The 20,401-nt window shown below is 35.4% G+C and overlaps 1 protein-coding gene across 1 annotated transcript; it reads right to left on the bottom strand.

Moving 5' to 3' along the window:
• Positions 1 to 3,693: 3,693 nt before the first annotated feature.
• LOC133324801 (membrane-associated guanylate kinase, WW and PDZ domain-containing protein 1) lies at positions 3,694 to 11,901 on the bottom strand (the record flags this gene model as incomplete). Its single annotated transcript, XM_061533639.1, has 6 exons — positions 3,694 to 4,160; positions 4,224 to 4,328; positions 4,461 to 4,638; positions 7,402 to 9,408; positions 10,903 to 11,632; positions 11,714 to 11,901. Coding segments are annotated over 6 exons (3,675 nt in total), but the record flags the coding sequence as incomplete, so codon positions are not given.
• Positions 11,902 to 20,401: the final 8,500 nt, after the last annotated feature.

Genomic DNA, 20,401 nt, shown 5'->3' on the forward strand with positions numbered 1-20,401 from the left:
ACATTGCCGAACATGGTCTTCAAAATTGGAAAAACTGCGCAAAAGACCGACGCGTCTGGAAATCTTTTCTAAGCTCGGCTTATGGAACGAAAGTTCTGTCACAAGTAAGGAAGTCGAGATATGACGTTCGGTATACTAAAAGTTGGGTCTAGGACCAATATTTCACGGCGTTACAAACTTATGGGGCTGCACAAAGCTATAACACCCCGGACAACATAGGTGTGTAGGCTATAAAATAGTGAAAATTTTTCCCTTTGGTCTGAAATTTAAATTCCGTCCCCTTTAAGTTTAAATTCCCTCGATTCTGTTAGGGTGAAAAAGTGAGATTAGATTATATATGAATGAATATATTAAAAAATAGTCCATTTGGGACTAAAAAAATTCCATCGATTATGTTAGGAAGGACATCCATAAATCGACTCAGATAGTGTTTCTATGCACATTCTCAAATGTAACCATGGGTCTATCTCCTTTTGTTTTTGCTTGTTACATACAAATATGCTTAAAGACACAATACCCACCCTTTACCCCTGTGAAGGTTATAGACAACACCACTCAAAATTAATATATATTTTTTTAAATATTTTATATAATTTATTTTTTCGTAAATATATAGATTTGTGTGTGTATACTACATCATATGTGTATGTATATATAAGTAAAATTGTAATAATATAATAATTAATATTAATTAAAACTAATCAATATATTTATATATTTAAAAATTGGTTTGTAATAACATTTTTTCATTCGTTCGTTATAGTTTTCAATACAATATACAAGGCAATTTGGGAGAGAGAGATATAGTGTTAAAGAGAGATAGTGTGTATAAGAAAATTATTAAATATAACACTTATAAGATAATAATGAATTATTTTTATTTTATATATAATAATAAACTATTAAATAACTAACAAGATATACATATAAAATATATAAGCAAATTTGTTTTTATTTTATTATTATTTATTGGTTTTTATTTTTTATTTATTTTCAATTATAATTAATAATAAAATGTCTATAAGCAAGATTTGTAATTGTTTTTATTTATTTTGCAATTATAATTATAGGTTAACTTTAAAGCTAACCTAGTTATAATTAATGATATGCTGTAAAATAGTTCGTGTGATATTTGCTTTTGTAAAATTTAAATTTAAAGAAATTAGAGAGAGAGTTACTAGCTCAAACTCCAAGTAACAGCAAAAACTTCTACGGCTTGTACCACTATTTTGTAACTCTTTTTATTTTTCGCCACAATATTGTAGAGGTACATAATAGGCATCGTTGTAGTAACTCCCCCGAATTTTTATTGGGGTTTTCAATTTTACAGTAACAAATATTTTTTTTTTAATTTTAATTTGATTTTTTTAATTTATTTATTATTCTTTTTATTTTTATATTGAATATTAATTTTTTGTAATTTATTATTTTCAATTTAATTTTTACATTTTTATATTTTTTAATATTATTCTTTTAATATTTTATTTGTTATTGTTTTTAATATTATTTTTTTATTTTTAATTTACTGTCTTTCTTAATTTTAATTTAAATTTATTTATATTTTTATATCTAAAAGTAGATATGTATCATTTTTGTGTATATATAAATATATATGTGTACAGTGTATATAATATGGTATAGGCTTTTTCTGAAGGTCATAATAATATTCGTGTCAAAATAAACAAACAAAAAAAATACATTTAAAAATAATTATAAGAGTCATCAGTCTTTGGATAAGGGAAATAAAGGTCTATCTATGTATATATGTAAGTTACGAGGGCAGTTCGGAAAGTTCTTGGCCTAGCACACAAAAAGTGCAGTATAAACAGAAAAAAGTTAAGTGTTTTGTTCCCTTTAGAACTGAAGTCAAATGTTGCCAGAAAAAAATTGGTTCCACAAATTTAAATTCTTAACAAAAAAGTAGGGTTATGTTGATTTTGAATTTTAAGAATTTATAAAAAAAATTATCTACTTTTGAGACTGGATTAAAAAATTAACGTCATTCAAGACTCAATACAGTACACTATGCAAAATTTCGTTCAATTCGAAAGTTATATAGGGACTTTGGTGCGCCATTTTCATAAAATCGGTCATAATTATATACGGGAGCTATATATAAAACTGAACCGATTTTTACGAAACTTAGCACACATCATTCTGGACCCAATTCAGTACCCTATGCCAAATTTCGTGTAAATCGAAAGATATATAGGGACTTTGGTGCACCATTGAAATAAAATCGGACGAAACTATATATGGGAGCTATATCTAAATCGATTTTCACGAAACTTAGCACATATCCTTCTCGATCTAATTCAGTACCCTATGTCAAATTTCGTGTAAATCGAATGTTATATAGCGACATTGCTGCTCCATTTACCTTAAATCGGACGAAAATATATATGGGAGCTATATCTTAATCTGACCTGTTTTTCTTCAATTTCAATAAGGTTCGTCATTGGGCCAAATAAGTGACCTGTGCCAAATTTCATCCAAATCGGATCATAAATGCGACCTGTACTTTGTTTAAATTTAACATCTACAGATGGACAGATGGAAGGACATGCATAAATCGACTCAGAAGGTGATTCCATGCATATTCTCAAAACCATGGGTCTATCTCAATTCTTTTTGCCTGTTACAAACATATGCACAAAGACATAATCCCTGTGAAGGGTATAAAAATAGGGAAATAGACGGATGCGTTTCTTTTTTTTTCAATTAACTCCTCTCCTCCTTGGCTCACGTCCTATTTGGTGTTAGAATGTTCAGAGCCATGTATCCATATGTAGCTTAAGCTACGAATTTGACTTTATCCATAGATGGTGGTTTGTGTTTTACAGGTTGACTTCGATCTTCTTTAAGAATTTGACCACAATGTTCAGACTTTCTAAGCCTTGTGTATCAGTGAACTCTTCTACTGTGAAGGAGTCACATAGTTGCGGGAAGCATCTTCTTGTTTACGAAATCTAAAAATTACATGCCCAGCTGTTTGGATTCTGTTGAACGACTCGGACTTTATAGGTTATCCGTATTTGAAAACACACGTGTTAGTTAAGCGAACGCTTAACAACCGCCATTTTGTAAAAATCTATTTTTAAGCCCGTGGGCGTATAATACTCATTTAAACTTTTTTAGGTCACGTCTTTCTTGTGAGCCGTCCGAGGACGAACTGGCGTTTCTTTTTTGAATACCTGTTTCTGTTAACATGTGTTCATAACCAGAGATGGAAGTTTCCGAAACACTTCAATTTTTTCTGTTTATACCACGCTTTTTGTGCTAGGCTAAGAACTTTCCGAACAGCCCTCGTATGTGTGGCAAATGTTTTGTTGTTGTTGTATTTTTAAATCCTTAATAATATTTTATAACAGTTTTTATAACAATTCTTATAGTCTATATACAAAAAATTTAAACATTGTGCATTATAAAAAAAATTAAAACAAATATTGGAATAATTTTTAGGGGTGGGGCCGATGACGAGGCTTGTTGGACCGACATTTAGACATTGGTCGAGTAAGACTCGTTTCGAATCATAGACCCCTCTATCTAACCCCTCTGCTTTCAAACATCAATGCTAAGGTAAGGGTCTCGAGGGCGGATTTGGTGGGTTTTATTTTTTTGGAGGGGGGATTGATTTCCTTGGACCTATTACTAAAGAAAACTCTTTAAGAGTTTTATTCGTAATTCTCAGAGTCATAATTGTGGTGGCAGAGTGGTAATTGGTGACTGTTGAGCTGCTGATGACATATGGGTCGTTGAAGATGCCGTCGAACCATTATTGGATCCAGCACTTAGTAACGGTCTTTCAAAATAGGGTGTAATATTGTTGTCATTATTGGTGGCGGACAATTGTAATGTTGGAGCACCACCTGGTGGTGTTTGTGACACCTGACCCGGTGAAGCTTGGGCGGAATTTATTAGCAAACCACCAGGCATGCTGGTGGTATTGCTACCAGCTGGCATTGTGGGTGCGGCATTAATGATTGCCCCCTCCTTTGGGCAGCCAATTGTCAGGCGTACATGTAGACCAGATTCTTTGATTAGATTTACCACATCGCCATGGGACATGCCGGCAATGTCAATGCGATTAACGGCTATTATGCGATCGCCAACCTTTAGCTCACCACAACGATCGGCAGGGCTGCCGGGTATTAGTTTGCCTAAAGAAAACAAAAAAAGAAGAAATAAATAAAAATTCTCCAAAAATTCCAAAATCCACTTACCTATCGTCGACCCATAATATTGATTGGACGATGATATAATCACAAAACCGAAGCCCTCATTTTCGTGTCGAGTCACAATCACATCATAGGGATAACGTAATGGAGCACCCGTCGATGTCACTCCCCCGGAGTGATTTCGTAAATGTAGCGGCATTTGGTGTTGCTGGAGTTGTTGTGGATGTGGCTGCTGCTGCTGATGGCTCGGGGGAGGATAATCTTGCATTAGGGGCTGTTGAAACATCATTGGCATTTGATGGTGGGAGGGCACTGAGTGTTGATGAAGAGGGGTTTGTTGTTGCTGTTGCATTGGTGGCGGCCTATTATGGCCCGTCCGTCTCCGCAAAATCATTGTCACCTGACCACGTAATGCTGCCTCACCCATTAGAGAGACCACCTTGTGATGTGAGGCATTAACCTGAAATTTAGGGGGAAAGAAAATTAATTTTTGGTTCAAGGAGAATACAAATTGGGTTAGGTTGAATTTTAAAATCTATTGAACATTTGTCCCTTTGGGATTGAAATTTCAATTTCATAGATTCTGTTAGGAAAAAAAATTGTTTCAGAAATACAAAAATGGGGTTAGGTTGAATTTAAAAAATGTGAAAATTAGTCCTTTTGGACTGGAATTTAAATTCCATCGGTTCTGTTAGACAAAAGAACATTCATTTGAGGATTAAGTTGAAAAAATGAGGTTAGATTGAATTATAAAATGTATTAAAAAATTGTACCTTTGGGACTAGAATTTAAATTTAATCGGTTATGTTAGAGAAAAGAACAGTCATTTAAAAAGTGAGGTTAGATTGAATTTTAAAATGTATAACAAAATATTCCCTTTGACACTGAAAATCTAAATTCCTTCGGATCTGTTAAAAAATAACATTCATTTGAGGGTTAGGTTGAATTTAAAAATCATTATAAAAAGTTTCCCTATGGAACTGGAATCAAATGTTGCGAGAAAAAATTGGTTCCCCAAGAAAAAAGTGAGGTTAGATTGAATTTTAAGAGCATAAAAAATAATCCCTGTTGGGAGTAGAATAAAAAGGAAGAAAAAGGTTATGTTGAATTTCATTGTAAAAAAATTGCGGATGCGTCTTTTTTGAACACCTGTTTTTATAAAAAGGGGTTGCCAGATCGAAACAAAATTTAACATGTGTTCATAACAGATATGGAAGTTTCCAAAACACTTAACTTTTTTCTGTTTATATAGCGCTTTTTGTGCTAGGCTAAGAACTTTCCGAACTGCCCTTGTATTAAACTGTATGGAACTGAAGGCAAAAATTTGACCTTTGCAGATCATGGAAAAAAAGAATCAATTTGTTTTTTTCGTATTGTAAAGGGACCACATCCCCTTTAGTATGGGTCTGAAGACAAATATTCATCGGTTCTTTTAGCAAGGAAAGGATTTAAATCTATAAGAAAAAAGGTGGGGTTAGGTAGATATTATCCGAACATAAATTAGAGATTATACTACTATCCTAGGGGGGTTTTGATTTTTATCCGCGTCTGAAATAAACGATTATAATATTAACCGCTCCTAAGATTGACCTTAAGCATATTATCCTTTTCTGTAAAATTGTATCCGCAATTCAAATGTTCAATATTATCCTGTCTTAAAATAGTTTATCCGTGATGAAAAATAATTCATTTAGAATATTATCCACGCATATATATTATTTTATCCGCGCAGAAAATTATTGCTTAGAGCATTATCCAAGGCTACAATAATTTATCCGCACTTAAAAAATCCGTTTAGAATATTATCCATGTCTGTAGTATTTTATCCGTGCCGAAAAATTACCAATTAGAATATTATCCGAACCAAGAATATTTTATCCGCACCTAAAAAATCCGTTCAGAATATTATACGCGCCAATAATATTTTATCCACGACTAAAATTTTAATATAGAATATTATTCACGCCAATAATATTTTATCCGCACCTAAAATGATCACTCAGAATATTATCCGCGCCTAAAAATATGAATTTAGAATATTATCCACCTCTATAATATTTTATACGCATCTAAACTAATCACTCAGAATATTATCCGAACCTAAAATATGGATTTATAATATTATCCGCACCTAAAATAATCACTTAGAATATTATCCGCGTCTATAATATTTTATCCGCACCTAAAATAATCACTCAGAATATTATCCGCACCTAAAAAACGTATTTAGAATATTATCCGCGTCTGAAATATGTCATCCGCACCTAAAATAATCACAATAATATCCGCACATTAAATATGAATTTAGAATATTATCCGCGTCTATAATATTTTATCCGCACCTAAAATAATCACTCAGAATATTATCCGCACCTAAAATATGAATTTAGAATATTATCCGCGTCTATAATATTTTATCCGCACCTAAAATAATTACTTAGAATATTATCCGCGTCTATAACATTTTATCCGCATCTAAAATAATCACTCAGAATATTATCCGCACCTAAAATACGTATTTAGAATATTATCCGCGTCTATAATATTTTATCCGCACCTAAAATAATCACTCGGAATATTATCCGCGTCTATAATATTTTATCAGCATCTCAAATAATCACTCAGGATATTATCCACGCCGAAAAATATGAATTTAGAATATAATCCGCATCTAAAATTAACCGTTTAGGGCATTATCGCACCTCAATAACCTGTTGAATTTTTATCCCAGCCCAATTTTTGTTTTTAAAATGTTATCCACAGCTTCGTGGTGACCGATTTTTTTATCCAAATTTTTATCCGCATCATTTATGTTAATATTTTATTTGTTATCCGCAACATTTAGTTGTTGTTAAAATATTATCCGTTAGTTTTGAAAATTTTAACCAACGTATTCAAAATTGATGCAAAATTATTGATTAATTTAGAATAATTCCAAAAATTAAAAAAAAAAAATATCCACACCTTTATTTTTTTTATCCAAAGTTTTTGAATTTTATCCACACCTTATATTCCTTATCCAATATCCGATTTTTTAAATTATTATTAATTTTAGTTATGCCAAATATCCAATTTTTACAATTTCGATTTTATCCATTCAATATCGTTTGGCCTGATTGAAAAGAAAACGTGAAGGGGGGTCAAAATTTCGAAAAGTGTCAAAAGAGGAACCCTGAAATTTAGAATCGGTTTTTCTTTTGGGGGACAATTATCCTCCACTTACCACATTAATACCATCAATGCTCAGGATCTCATCCCCTGTTGTTATGCGATGATCATTATCGGCCGCTCCGCCAGGTACAATGTGGCCCACGGTCACTTGGGAACCTTCTTCGGTGCCACCAACAATTCTAAAACCAAAACCCAATGCTTGACGTTGCAATGTGACTTCAGAGAGGACACATTGTTCCCCTGAACCATCTATAATATCCGATGATATGGGATAGCCGCCACCACCACCATTGTGATGTTGCGGGTTAAACTCCGATGGATTATAACCCGTCGGATTGCTGTTTCCCCAATTATTATGTTGTTGATTATGATGTCCCGTCATCATCATGTTGGAGACTGTCGAATGAGGCTGTGCTGAGGGAGAATAACTCGTCGCCACACCCACTCCTGTATTATGTGGATGATGATGTTGATGCTCCAGCGGTGAGAAACCCACCCGCCTTCGATCATTTAACAGCTCATTTACTCGCTTCTGCATACGTTCATTTTGTATGTGGGCGGCTTGGAGACTGGCTGAGGAGGCGGGAGAATATTGACTGGGCGGCGGCATACCTTGTTGTCCCACGTAGTTTGTGGGTGGATAATAGCTACGCGGTGAGGGTTGTTGGGCCGAGGAATGTAATTGCTGGAGGCGTCCACTGCGAAAATCCTGACACTCGTAGCAGAAACAGGATTCATGATGATGGTGATAATTGTTGGAACCAGGGGCTAATAAACCACCCCCACCACCTGGTGAAATTCCCGCCGAAGGACCATATAAAGCCCCACTCAGTGGGCTCATGGTGGGTGGCATTTGTGAGAGGCCATAAATCGAGCTATAGTTGCCACTACCACCACTAACATAATCGCTTTGGTTTTCATAATTGGCCACACCGGAGGCAGTGGTTCGCAGGTAGCCCGTTGGAGGTGCCATACCACCTCCCAAACCATGGCCGTGACCATGCTGTTGTTGCACCTGCTGCAAACCATTATCGTTTTGCATGGTTACGCTGGCCAAACGCTCACTCAGGCTGGTTACCATTTTCGGATAGGGGTCCATAAAGGGTGGTATATCATGATTAATGGCATCCAGTTCGGAGAGGGAATTCTGCGATTTACTACCCTCATTTAGATGAGATTTACTTTCAGCCAAAGAACTCTCCAAGGAGTCATTGTCCTGCGATTTATTATTCACCTCCGCCACTTCATTATCTTCATTCAGTTCCATATTGGGTGTCTTTACCCGGGCCCTTCGTGTATCGACCAGAGGAGTCTTCGGTCGTATTGGCAATATTTCCTTTTGCATGGTACTATATAAATCCGCCGTGGGGGTTTTACTACGGAACAGAGCATTATTGCCAATACTCGTAGTGCCTCCAAGGAAATTCTTTCGCAACTTCGAAACATTGTTCGCATTGCTACTGGGCGAAGTGGCGCTCACCGAATTTATCGGCCGTTGTATTTTTACAATTGTCGGTTCGGTTTTCGAACATTCCTTCAGAATTTGCACCACATCTTGATGTGACTTATTCCGCACCATATGTTCATTAATTTCCAGCAGGATATCCCCTTCCTGCAGCTCACGACAACACGAACGATCCAAAATCTTTTTCACTTTCTGACCATATGAAGAATCGGCAATGGTGAAGCCGAAACCCATGGCTCCTTTGATAATCGAGAATGTATGGACCTCGGGTTTTTTCATCAGAATAAATCCGCTGTTATCCAAAGTGCCACCGGCACTACCACTACCACTGCTTGAACTTAGATTGTGTTTATTTCCAGGACCACCACCTCCATTACTGCTTGCCGCCGATATATCCAAGAAGTTATAATTCCCATCCATATTCAGATCCATTAGCATGCGTCGTTGTTTTTCCGGTTCATTACTCAGACCATCGACGGCAATGGTCGTCACCACCTCCGTGTTCGGGTCATTGGGGTCAAATGGCAGAGGATAACCGCGGCAAACCTCCAAGGTGACCGTATCACCGACCATAATAGATTGGAAGATGTTGACCTAAAAGGAAGAAGAAAAAGGAATTAAAACTAGTTAAACCCATGTTAAGATTGGCAGGGACGAACTTATTATAACCTCCATCATTAACAGAACATACAAAATACCTAAAATTTTTCGGAATATCTGAGAAAATGGAATACGAAGTTACAGATACACAGGTTGGAAAATTCGGCTAAATCACAACCACTTCGGATGAAAAAAATACTCTAGAACCATCCAAATAATTAAATTGAGACGGGACCTTTAAATTGCGGTTGTGTAAAACTTGGACCTATGCCGACATTTTTCTACGAAGAAGTTTTTCAAGACCTCCCAATGCCAAATTACAGCCCACTTCGGTTGGAGAAATGAACCTAGAACCTTCAAAATACTAAAAATTGGTCGGTTCTAAAGGTTCCGAACTTTTCTGACAGGAAGTTTTTTACCGACCAAGGCCACGGAATGTTAAATTGCAGCCACTTCGTTTCAAAAATTTGCTTAGGATCATCCAAATAATACAAAAGAGGTGGGAACATGAAATGCGGGATATGATAAAACTTGGACCTGTTCCGAAAATTTTCTGTGAATACGTTTTTTACCCTCCCAAAAGCCGAAATTTAAAATGTACATCCATTTTGATTGGAAAATCCGCTAATGCCACCAAAATACCTAAAATCGGTTGGTTCGAAAGGTTCCGAACTTTTCGAAAAATAAGTTTTTCACAAACCAAGAACCTGAAATCATAGCCTCAGTGGTTGGGAAAATTCGCCTACGACCATTAAAATACCTAAAATCGGTTGGTTCGATTTTAGGTATTTTCGGAATAGAAGTTTTTCACCAACCAATAGCCTGAAATGACAAATCACAGCCTCAGTGGTGAGGAAAATTCGCCTATGATCATCAAATACTTATAATTGGACGGGACCCTTATATGGGGTATTTTAAAAAATTGACCTGTACTGCCAATTTTTGGCAAAGGAGTTTTTTACCCATCAAGAACCTCCTGAATTTCCAAATTACAGTGATTTCTTTTAGAAATATGGCTAAAATCTAAAATTCCGAAAATGGTTCGGGACCCTAAAATAGGGACATAGTTCAAAAATGGACTATATTGAAAATTGTCTGCAAATAACCTGAAAAGCAAAATTACAATCCCCTTTCGGATGGGAAAATTCAGTTAAAACCTTCAAAATATCGAGAATGGACAGCTACCGCTTTATGGGGCCTACACCAAAATATGGTCCAATATTTCTGATTTTCCATACCAAACATCCTAGACGTAGCAGTAAATTATGTGTAAAATTTCAAAGCTCTATCTAAAATATTTGCGATCTCTAACGGGATTTTAAAAGACAGGAGAGCGAATTTTTTCGATCAAGTATATACATGACACTTAATGGGATCTCCGATGGGCCTTTCGAGGTATTGCAAACGGAATATTTTCTATACCTTATAATGTAGTTCAAAATTCAAAGAAGTTCCAGAGATCATCTCTCACTACCTGTCCAAACTCACCATTTCATGATGACTAAAACCCAAAACACAGGTATCATTGACATAGACCAGGACATCACCCATTTGCAGTTGGCCATCGAGCCATGCTGGACCATTGGGTACAATGGATTTGATTTGTAGAAATTCCTCGACACCATCACCGTCACCACCGACAATAGTTATGCCTAAGCCACGGGCCGATTTTAACAACGTTGTGGTTATTCGCATACCCTGCATCTCCGCTGGATTTCGGGTAAATTTGTAAGGTAACATTCCTTTGTGGTTGGGTGGTTCTTGGGCCATCGGTGGTGGTGGTTGCATAGCACGTTGTGATATATCCACGGTGGACAGAGTGGATGCGGAGGATACGGAACTCAGGCCAATACTAGCACCCGTGCCATTTAAAACACTCGACGAGGAAGGGGTTTGGGGACGTTGTAATTGATGTTGTTGTTGTTGCTGCTGATGCTGCTGTTGTTGATGTTGAGCTTGGGCCTGTGCCGCCGCCTGTTGATGCTGCTGCTGTTGTTGTTGATTTTGTTTTTGTTCTGCTGCCCGTCGCTTCGCCTCCAAGACGGGATTTTCATATTGTGTCTTCCGATTAACATGATCTATGTAATAGGTGCCATATAGCGAATCTTCTATTTTCTCCCAACCATAGGGCAGTTCACCTTCCGTACATTCTTCCAGAGATTTCTTTTGGAATTTCGATAATCGGGGATCCAGCCAATGTGAAGTGCCGGTATTGTGACTAAAGGGGAAGAACAGAAAAAGAGGAAAATTAGAAAAGGCTTTACAATTTGTTGTAGTTGTTGTTGTGGGGTGAACTTACTCTATAAAATATAGTTCTCCTCTTTCTGTGTAGGCCGTCTCCCATTTGGGTGGCAGCGGACCCAAACCATCCCCCGGATCATCTTGTTCGATATGGTTGCTGGAATTTGTTCCACCACCCGTTTCACTGCCTGTTGTACTACCACTAATGCTGCCATTGCTGTAGCTGTTCTGCAGGAGATTTTCTGGAAAAAAGAAGAAGAGGAATTTTTAATTAACTAAAGTATTGAAAAAATATTTTAAAAAATATTGAAAAAAAAATATTTTAAAAAAATTTTAATAAATCCACCCCTCTGTTGGAGCCTTGAAAATTCATTTTTAATAAATCCAGGCTTCTTTTGGAGCCCTGACATAATATTTTTAATAAATCCAGGCCTCTATAGAGCCCTGACAAAGTATTTTTAATAAATCCTGGTCTCTATAGAGCCCTGACAAATCCAGGCCTCTATAGAGCCCAGATAAATCCAGGTCTCTGTACAGCCCTGACAAAATATTTTTAATTAATCCAGGCCTCTATAGAGCCCTGACAAAACACTTTTAATAAATCTAGGCCTCTATAGAGCCCTGACAAAGTGTTTTTAATAAATCCAGGCCTCTATAGAGCCCTGAGAAAACATTTTTAATAATTTCAGGCCTCTATAGAGCCCTGACAAAGTGTTTTTAATAAATCCAGGCCTCTATAGAGTCCTGACAAAGTGTTTTTAATAAATCCAGGCCTCAGTTGGCCCTTGAAAAATATTCTTTAATAAATCCAGGCCTCAGTTGGCCCTTGAAAAATATTCTTTAATAAATCCAGGCCTTGATAAATCCACGCCTCAGTTGGCCCTTGAAAAATATTTTTTAATAAATCCACGCCTCAGTTGGCCCTTGAAAAATATTTTTTAATAAATCCACGCCTCAGTTGGCCCTTGAAAAATATTCTTTAATAAATCCACGCCTCAGTTGGCCCTTGAAAAATTTTCTTTAATATTTCCTCGAATTTTTTTATTTATTAAATTATTTTTTTAATTATTTTTATTTTTTTAAATCCACGCCTCAGTTGGCCCTTTAAAAATTTTCTTTAATAAATCCACGCCTCAGTTGGCCCTTGAAAAATATTCTTTAATAAATCCACGCCTCAGTTGGCCCTTTAAAAATATTCTTTAATAAATCCACGCCTCAGTTGGCCCTTGAAAAATATTCTTTAATAAATCCACGCCTCAGTTGGCCCTTGAAAAATATTTTTTAATAAATCCACGCCTCAGTTGGCCCTTGAAAAATATTCTTTAATAAATCCACGCCTCAGTTGGCCCTTGAAAAATATTCTTTAATAAATCCAACAACCACTATGGCCCTTAACACAACACAACCTGTTATGCAAACACAGCCAAACAACCTTACAAACTACTTTAATAAATCCACGACCATATCAGTTGGCCCTTGAAAAATATTCTTTAATAAATCCACGCCTCAGTTGGCCCTTGAAAAATATTCTTTAATAAATCCAGACCGTCAGTTGGCCCTTGAAAAATATTCTTTAATAAATCCAAAACAAATTTGGCCCTTGAAAAATATTCTTTAATAAATCCACGCCTCAGTTGGCCCTTGAAAAATATTATAAAATAAATCCTTTAATAAATCCACGCCTCAGTTGGCCCTTGAAAAATATTCTTTAATACATCCACGCCTCAGTTGGCCCTTGAAAAATATTCTTTAATAAATCCCCGCCTATTTTGGCCCTTGAAAAATATTCTTTAATAAATCCAGAGCCTCAGTTGGCCCTTGAAAAATGTTCACTGACAACAGACAAACACATACACACATATACAAATATTCACAACAAATTAATAATACATGTAAATTTGTTGCCTAAGAGGAAATTCAATAAATTCAGTTGGCCCTTGAAAAAGAGAGATAAACCACGCCAAGTTGGCCCTTGAAAAATATTCTTTAAATAAAAAGGGGTCAGTTGGCCCTTGAAAAATATTCTATTGAAATAAATCCACGCCTCAGTTGGCCCTTAAAATTTAATCGTTAATAAATCCACGCATCTCTTGGCCCAAAAAAAATTTTTTTTAATAAATCCACGCCTCAGTTGGCCCTTGAAAAAAAATAAATCCAGAGAGAATGGATTGTTTGGCCCTTGAAAAATATGAATATTTAAATCCAGCTTTTTTATTGGCCCAAAAATCAAAGCAAAAATCCACGTAGTTGGCCCTTGAAATTTATTTATTAATGAGTCGACAACAACAAAGTGTCTTTATAATCACAATTATTATTATTTCTTGTAGATTATCAAACAAAATTAAACTGAGAATTTTTGAGAAAAAAAAATTTACATGGATTATTATTGGCTGAAATATGTTTTTGTGTGTGTATTTTTGTAGATTTCAAAATTAATAATTAATCATATAGAAATTTCAAATGATTGATTTTTATTGTGTAATAAATCCACGTATATTGGCCCTTGAAAGGCTATATATTGATAAATGATCGCCTCAGTTGGAGCCATAAAAATATTTTTCTATAAATTATTGCCTCAGTTGGCCCTTGAAAAATTTTCTTTAATAAATCCACGCCTCAGTTGGCCCTTGAAAAATATTCTTTAATAAATCCACGCCTCAGTTGGCCCTTAAAAAATATTCTTAAATAAATCCACGCCTCAGTTGGCCCTTGAAAAATATTTTTAATAAATCCACGCCTCAGTTGGCCCTTGAAAAATATTCTTTAATAAATCCACGCCAGTTGGCCCTTGAAAAAACCTCTAAAAATGATCTGTAGGACCTTGAAAAATTATTTTTAATAAATCCACGCCTCTATAGAACCTCTAAAAATACGATCTGTAGGACCTTGAAAAATTATTTTTAATTCTATAAAATACCTTTAAAAATGATCTGTAGGACCTTGAAAAATTATTTTTAATAAATCCACGCCTCAGTTATAGAACCTCTAAAAATGATCTGTAGGACCTTGAAAAATTATTTTTAATAAATCCACGCCTCTATAGAACCTCTAAAAATGATCTGTAGGACCTTGAAAAATTATTTTTAATAAATCCACGCCTCTATAGAACCTCTAAAAATGATCTGTAGGACCTTGAAAAATTATTTTTAATAAATCCACGCCTCTATAGAACCTCTAAAAATGATCTGTAGGACCTTGAAAAATTATTTTTAATAAATCCACGCCTCTATAGAACCTCTAAAAATGATCTGTAGGACCTTGAAAAATTATTTTTAATAAATCCACGCCTCTATCGAGCCTCTTTAGGACCTTGAAAAATTATTTTTAATAAATCCACGCCTCTATCGAGCCTCTTTAGGACCTTGAAAAATTATTTTTAATAAATCCACGCCTCTATCGAGCCTCAGTAGGCCTTTGAAAAATTATTTTTAATAAATCCACGCCTATATCGAGCCTCTGTAGGCCATTAAAAAATTATTTTTAATAAATCCAGGCCTCCTTGGAGCCTTGAACATTTATTTTTAAAATTTTTTAATATTTTTACTATTTTTCTTACTCTGTTAGTCCTTAAAAATATTTGTATTTATTATTTTTTTTTTCTTTATAATTCCACTCTTCATTTTTAATCCTCGAAATAGAAACCATTAAGAAATTCTTTAGAAATCCATTAAGAAACAACATACATAGTAAAACACTAATTCAAGCAGTGGAAGGATTTTGCTCTCCGCTCTCTTTGTTATTAATTTCTTGTGCGAACAAGATCGTGCATTCCCTTTCAATGACACTCACTACAGTTAAAACATATTTTATTTCACAGGTAGAATAATTTATTAAAAAAAAACACACACACACACAAAATAATTAATTATTTTCTGTATCTTCCTCTTCTTCTGTGAAATATTGTTTTCCTTCTTTGTCTTCTTGTTTTGTTTTTAACACAAACACACACCAGGCAAAGACGATGTTTACCTTATAAAGGTTCTTGTGCAAGTGCCAATAGGGGAGGAGAGCAGTGTGCTGGTGAACTGTTGTGGTTGGTGGTGAAAGATTTGTTAAATTCTCAACAAGAGAGGGAGAGAGTTGAGATAACAACAAGGAAAAAGGGGAAAGAATGGTATTGATCATATCTTGCACCACCATGAATGGCAATCAGACCAAAACAAACAACAATGTTGCCAGATTGCTGGCATTTTGTTGCTCCTGTTGCTGCTGGTTGTATGGTATGAATCATATCGGGAAAAATGTCCACGCAAAAAAAGGAAAACAAAAATAACAACAGAAAATTCCAAAGAAAGTGTGTAAACATTCACACACACAAACAAAGGCCTACCATGGCCAGGCATGCCATTGTTTACAAAATACGAAAACGAGTTTTAAGCCATTTTACCATAAAAAAAAGCAAAACAAAACCGAACAGAACCAAACAACAACTTGAGAAGAACACAGATAAACCCATAAATCATTGCGGTTAAGGTAGAGAGTGAGGCGGAGAGGGAGAGAGTAAGGAAACTAATCACAGTAAGGAATTTGTTATCTCCAACATTTTATAATCCAAGGAGGAATTTTTGTGTTAAGAGGTGTGATTGTGTGTGTGTATTGGATGGATGGATGGATCATTAATTGAGTGCGTCATATAAAAGGAATGTCGTAGTCGGGGAAAAATACTGATCGCGATAAGAGTGGAGAGATATTGGAATGTAAATAGTCTCATAGGATAGACAGATTAAATAGCCTTATCTAAAATAAAAAATGGATTTAATTGAACCCTTTTTTTGAAATGACTACTTGCAAAAGGGTCTGGATAATGTTGGCGGATAAGAGATAGATAAGAAAATTAATAAAAAAAATAAATAAAAAAATATTTATTCAAGGCCATATCAAGGTAAAGAATTATTTAAAAAATATTTTTTGAGGCGTGGATTTATTAAAAACGATTTTCAAGGCTCCATAGAGGCTCTACCAAGGCGTGGATTTATTAAAAATAATTTTTCAAGGCTCCATAGAGGCTCTACCAAGGCGTGGATTTATTAAAAATAATTTTTCAAGGCTCCATAGAGGCTCTACCAAGGCGTGGATTTATTAAAAATAATTTTTCAAGGCTCCATAGAGGCTCTACCAAGGCGTGGATTTATTAAAAATAATTTTTCAAGGCTCCATAGAGGCTCTACCAAGGCGTGGATTTATTAAAAATAATTTTTCAAGGCTCCATAGAGGCTCTACCAAGGCGTGGATTTATTAAAAATAATTATTCAAGGCTCCATAGAGCCTCTACCAAGGCGTGGATTTATTAAAAATTATTTTTCAAGCACCCATAGAGGCTCTACCAAGGCGTGGATTTATTAAAAAGATTTTTTCAAGGTTCCATAGAGGCTCTACCAAGGCGTGGATTTATTAAAAATAATTTTTCAAGGTTCCATAGAGGCTCTATAGAGGCGTGGATTTATTAAAAATAATTTTTCAAGGTTCCATAGAGGCTCTATAGAGGCGTGGATTTATTAAAAATAATTTCTCAAGGCTCCATAGAGCCTCTACCAAGGCGTGGATTTATTAAAAATAATTTCTCAAGGCTCCATAGAGCCTCTACCAAGGCGTGGATTTATTAAAAATAATTTTTCAAGGCTCCATAGAGGCTCTACCAAGGCGTGGATTTATTAAAAATAATTTTTCAAGGCTCCATAGAGGCTCTACCAAGGCGTGGATTTATTAAAAATAATTTTTCAAGGCTCCATAGAGGCTCTACCAAGGCGTGGATTTATTAAAAATAATTTTTCAAGGCTCCATAGAGGCTCTACCAAGGCGTGGATTTATTAAAAATAATTATTCAAGGCTCCATAGAGCCTCTACCAAGGCGTGGATTTATTAAAAATAATTTTTCAAGGTTCCATAGAGGCTCTACCAAGGCGTGGATTTATTAAAAATATTTTTTCAAGGTTCCATAGAGGCTCTACCAAGGCGTGGATTTATTAAAAATAATTTTTCAAGGTTCCATAGAGGCTCTATAGAGGCGTGGATTTATTAAAAATAATTTTTCAAGGTTCCATAGAGGCTCTATAGAGGCGTGGATTTATTAAAAATAATTTCTCAAGGCTCCATAGAGCCTCTACCAAGGCGTGGATTTATTAAAAATAATTTTTCAAGGCTCCATAGAGGCTCTACCAAGGCGTGGATTTATTAAAAATAATTTTTCAAGTCTCCATAGAGGCTCTACAAAGGCGTGGATTTATTAAAAATAATTTTTCAAGGCTCCATAGAGGCTTTACCAAGGCGTGGATTTATTAAAAATAATTTTTCAAGGCTCCATAGAGGCTCTACCAAGGCGTGGATTTATTAAAAATAATTTTTCAATGCTCCATAGAGGCGTGGATTTATTAAAAATAAATTTTCAATGCTCCTTAGAGGCGTGGATTTATTAAAAATAAATTTTCAAGGCTCCTTAGAGGCGTGGATTTATTAAAAATAAATTTTCAAGGCTCCTTAGAGGCGTGGATTTATTAAAAATAAATTTTCAAGGCTCCTTAGAGGCGTGGATTTATTAAAAATAAATTTTCAAGGCTCCTTAGAGGCGTGGATTTATTAAAAATAAATTTTCAAGGCTCCTTAGAGGCGTGGATTTATTAAAAATAAATTTTCAAGGCTCCTTAGAGGCGTGGATTTATTAAAAATAAATTTTCAAGGCTCCTTAGAGGCGTGGATTTATTAAAAATAAATTTTCAAGGCTCCTTAGAGGCGTGGATTTATTAAAAATAAATTTTCAAGGCTCCTTAGAGGCGTGGATTTATTAAAAATAAATTTTCAAGGCTCCTTAGAGGCGTGGATTTATTAAAAATAAATTTTCAAGGCTCCATAGAGGCACCAAGCACCCACAGAGGAATGCATTTATTATAAAAATAATTTTTCAAGCACCCATATTTTTTCTACAGCCAAACCTTTATATTTTCACATAAACACTTTGCCTTACTTCAAAAGTTGAACATGCCTGTTCATCATATTCCATTATGTATTGCTATTGTGTTTGCTGTTATTTATTCTAAACCACTAAATAAATGTCAATCACAATTCATATTTAATCACCGTTAAGCATTACTACTAACATAAAGCACAGGCATGAATGCTTTTGATTGTCTCGTCTCTATTTTTCTACTGTTATAATTAACCACAAATCAAGAGCGACAGAGAGAGTGCAGGCAGCCGGCTCGTGTCTCTTGTAAATTGCAAGCATGCTTGCATTTCTAAACAACAGCAACAACAACAGTAATACACAATGCCGTTTGTGGTAATGTCATTAACACATCTCCAATAACATAGATCCCCACCAACAACATTTGTTGTTGTTGCCTTTTCATCACCGCCACAACCCACTTAATTCAGAAAAATATAAACAAACAATTGATGCAGAAAATAATTGAGACATATAACGGGCATTCCCCAACACAAATAATGAGTAAGAGAGATAATAAGATGAGGGAGGGGAAATTGGTGGCAGTTGGAGAGAGAGAGAGGGGTGCTTATTGTTACGGTTATTTAAATTAGTTTAACCACCACACTAATGATGACCTCTGTTACTATTACTACTACGACACTACTACTAAGGAGGCAAGCTCTCATATGAGAGCTTGACACAGTTATCACCACCATCATAACTAAAGAGACGCTTTATGGGGTTATTATTAACTCCCCTCTCCCTCTCACAGTTGTAATAATACAAATTCCACTGCTTTATTGTTCGAAAATAAAAACAATGTTAATAACGTTTTCATTGTTGTAAATATCTGTGAATGAACAATTAATATATTTTTTGTTTTTGTTATTGTTGTTATAGTATTGTGTGTGTGTTTTACAGAGACCTTGTTTTACTCTAGTCAAAAATATGAGGGCAGAGAGTGAGGTGTTTTTTTTTTTGCTTGGCTGGGGCCAAGGTGTAAAATGATCTCTTTTCACACAGCATTTAGGTGGGAAAATAATGATGACGATTAATTTAATAGCATAGAGGAACTGAAATTGTTATTTTGACTTATTAAAAATAATTGTTCAAGGCTCCATAGAGGCGTGGATTTATTAAAAATCATTTTTAGAGGCTCTATAGAGGCGTGGATTTATTGAAAATCATTTTTAGAGGCTCTATGGAGGCTTGGATTTATTAAAAATCATTTTTAGAGTTCCGATAGAGGCGTGGATTTATTAAAAATCATTTTTTGAGACCTGGATTTATTGAAAATCATTTTTAGAGGCTCTATGGAGGCTTGGATTTATTAAAAATCATTTTTAGAGTGGGTGGCGTAGGGGATGATAGATACCAAGCAACGGCTTTGATTGGCTTTAACATGGCGAAGCCCAGACTTATCTTGGTCCCTCTTTCATCTCAATTGTGGACACTGACCTCCCCGCGGTGCCACCTGGGGAGCTATTCTCATCACCCGATGAAATAGTGAGCTAATATGTGCCGCGAGTTCACCCATAAGAACTATAAAAAAATGGGTTGAGGCGTCGGGTTAGTTGCCCACTCTCGGAAAACCCAACCTACTATGAAAAAGCAAAGAAAAAGAAAACCAAACCCCCATAATGTTGACGACCCCCGCAAACGTATAAAGGACCACGATCTGCGAATCTGCACTTGGAATGTGCGCACGCTATACAGAACAGGGGCAGTGTTCGCTTTGGCGGATATACTTAAGAAGTACAAAGCCGATATTATTGCCTTACAGGAAATGCGATGGAAAGGGACAGGCGTAAGTAAATCAGACGATTA

The sequence above is a fragment of the Musca vetustissima genome, unplaced genomic scaffold (genome assembly GCF_032173495.1).
Source record: "Musca vetustissima isolate MV318-11 ecotype Yass unplaced genomic scaffold, APGP_CSIRO_Mvet_v1 utg21362, whole genome shotgun sequence".
Classification (NCBI taxonomy): Eukaryota; Metazoa; Arthropoda; class Insecta; order Diptera; family Muscidae; genus Musca; species Musca vetustissima.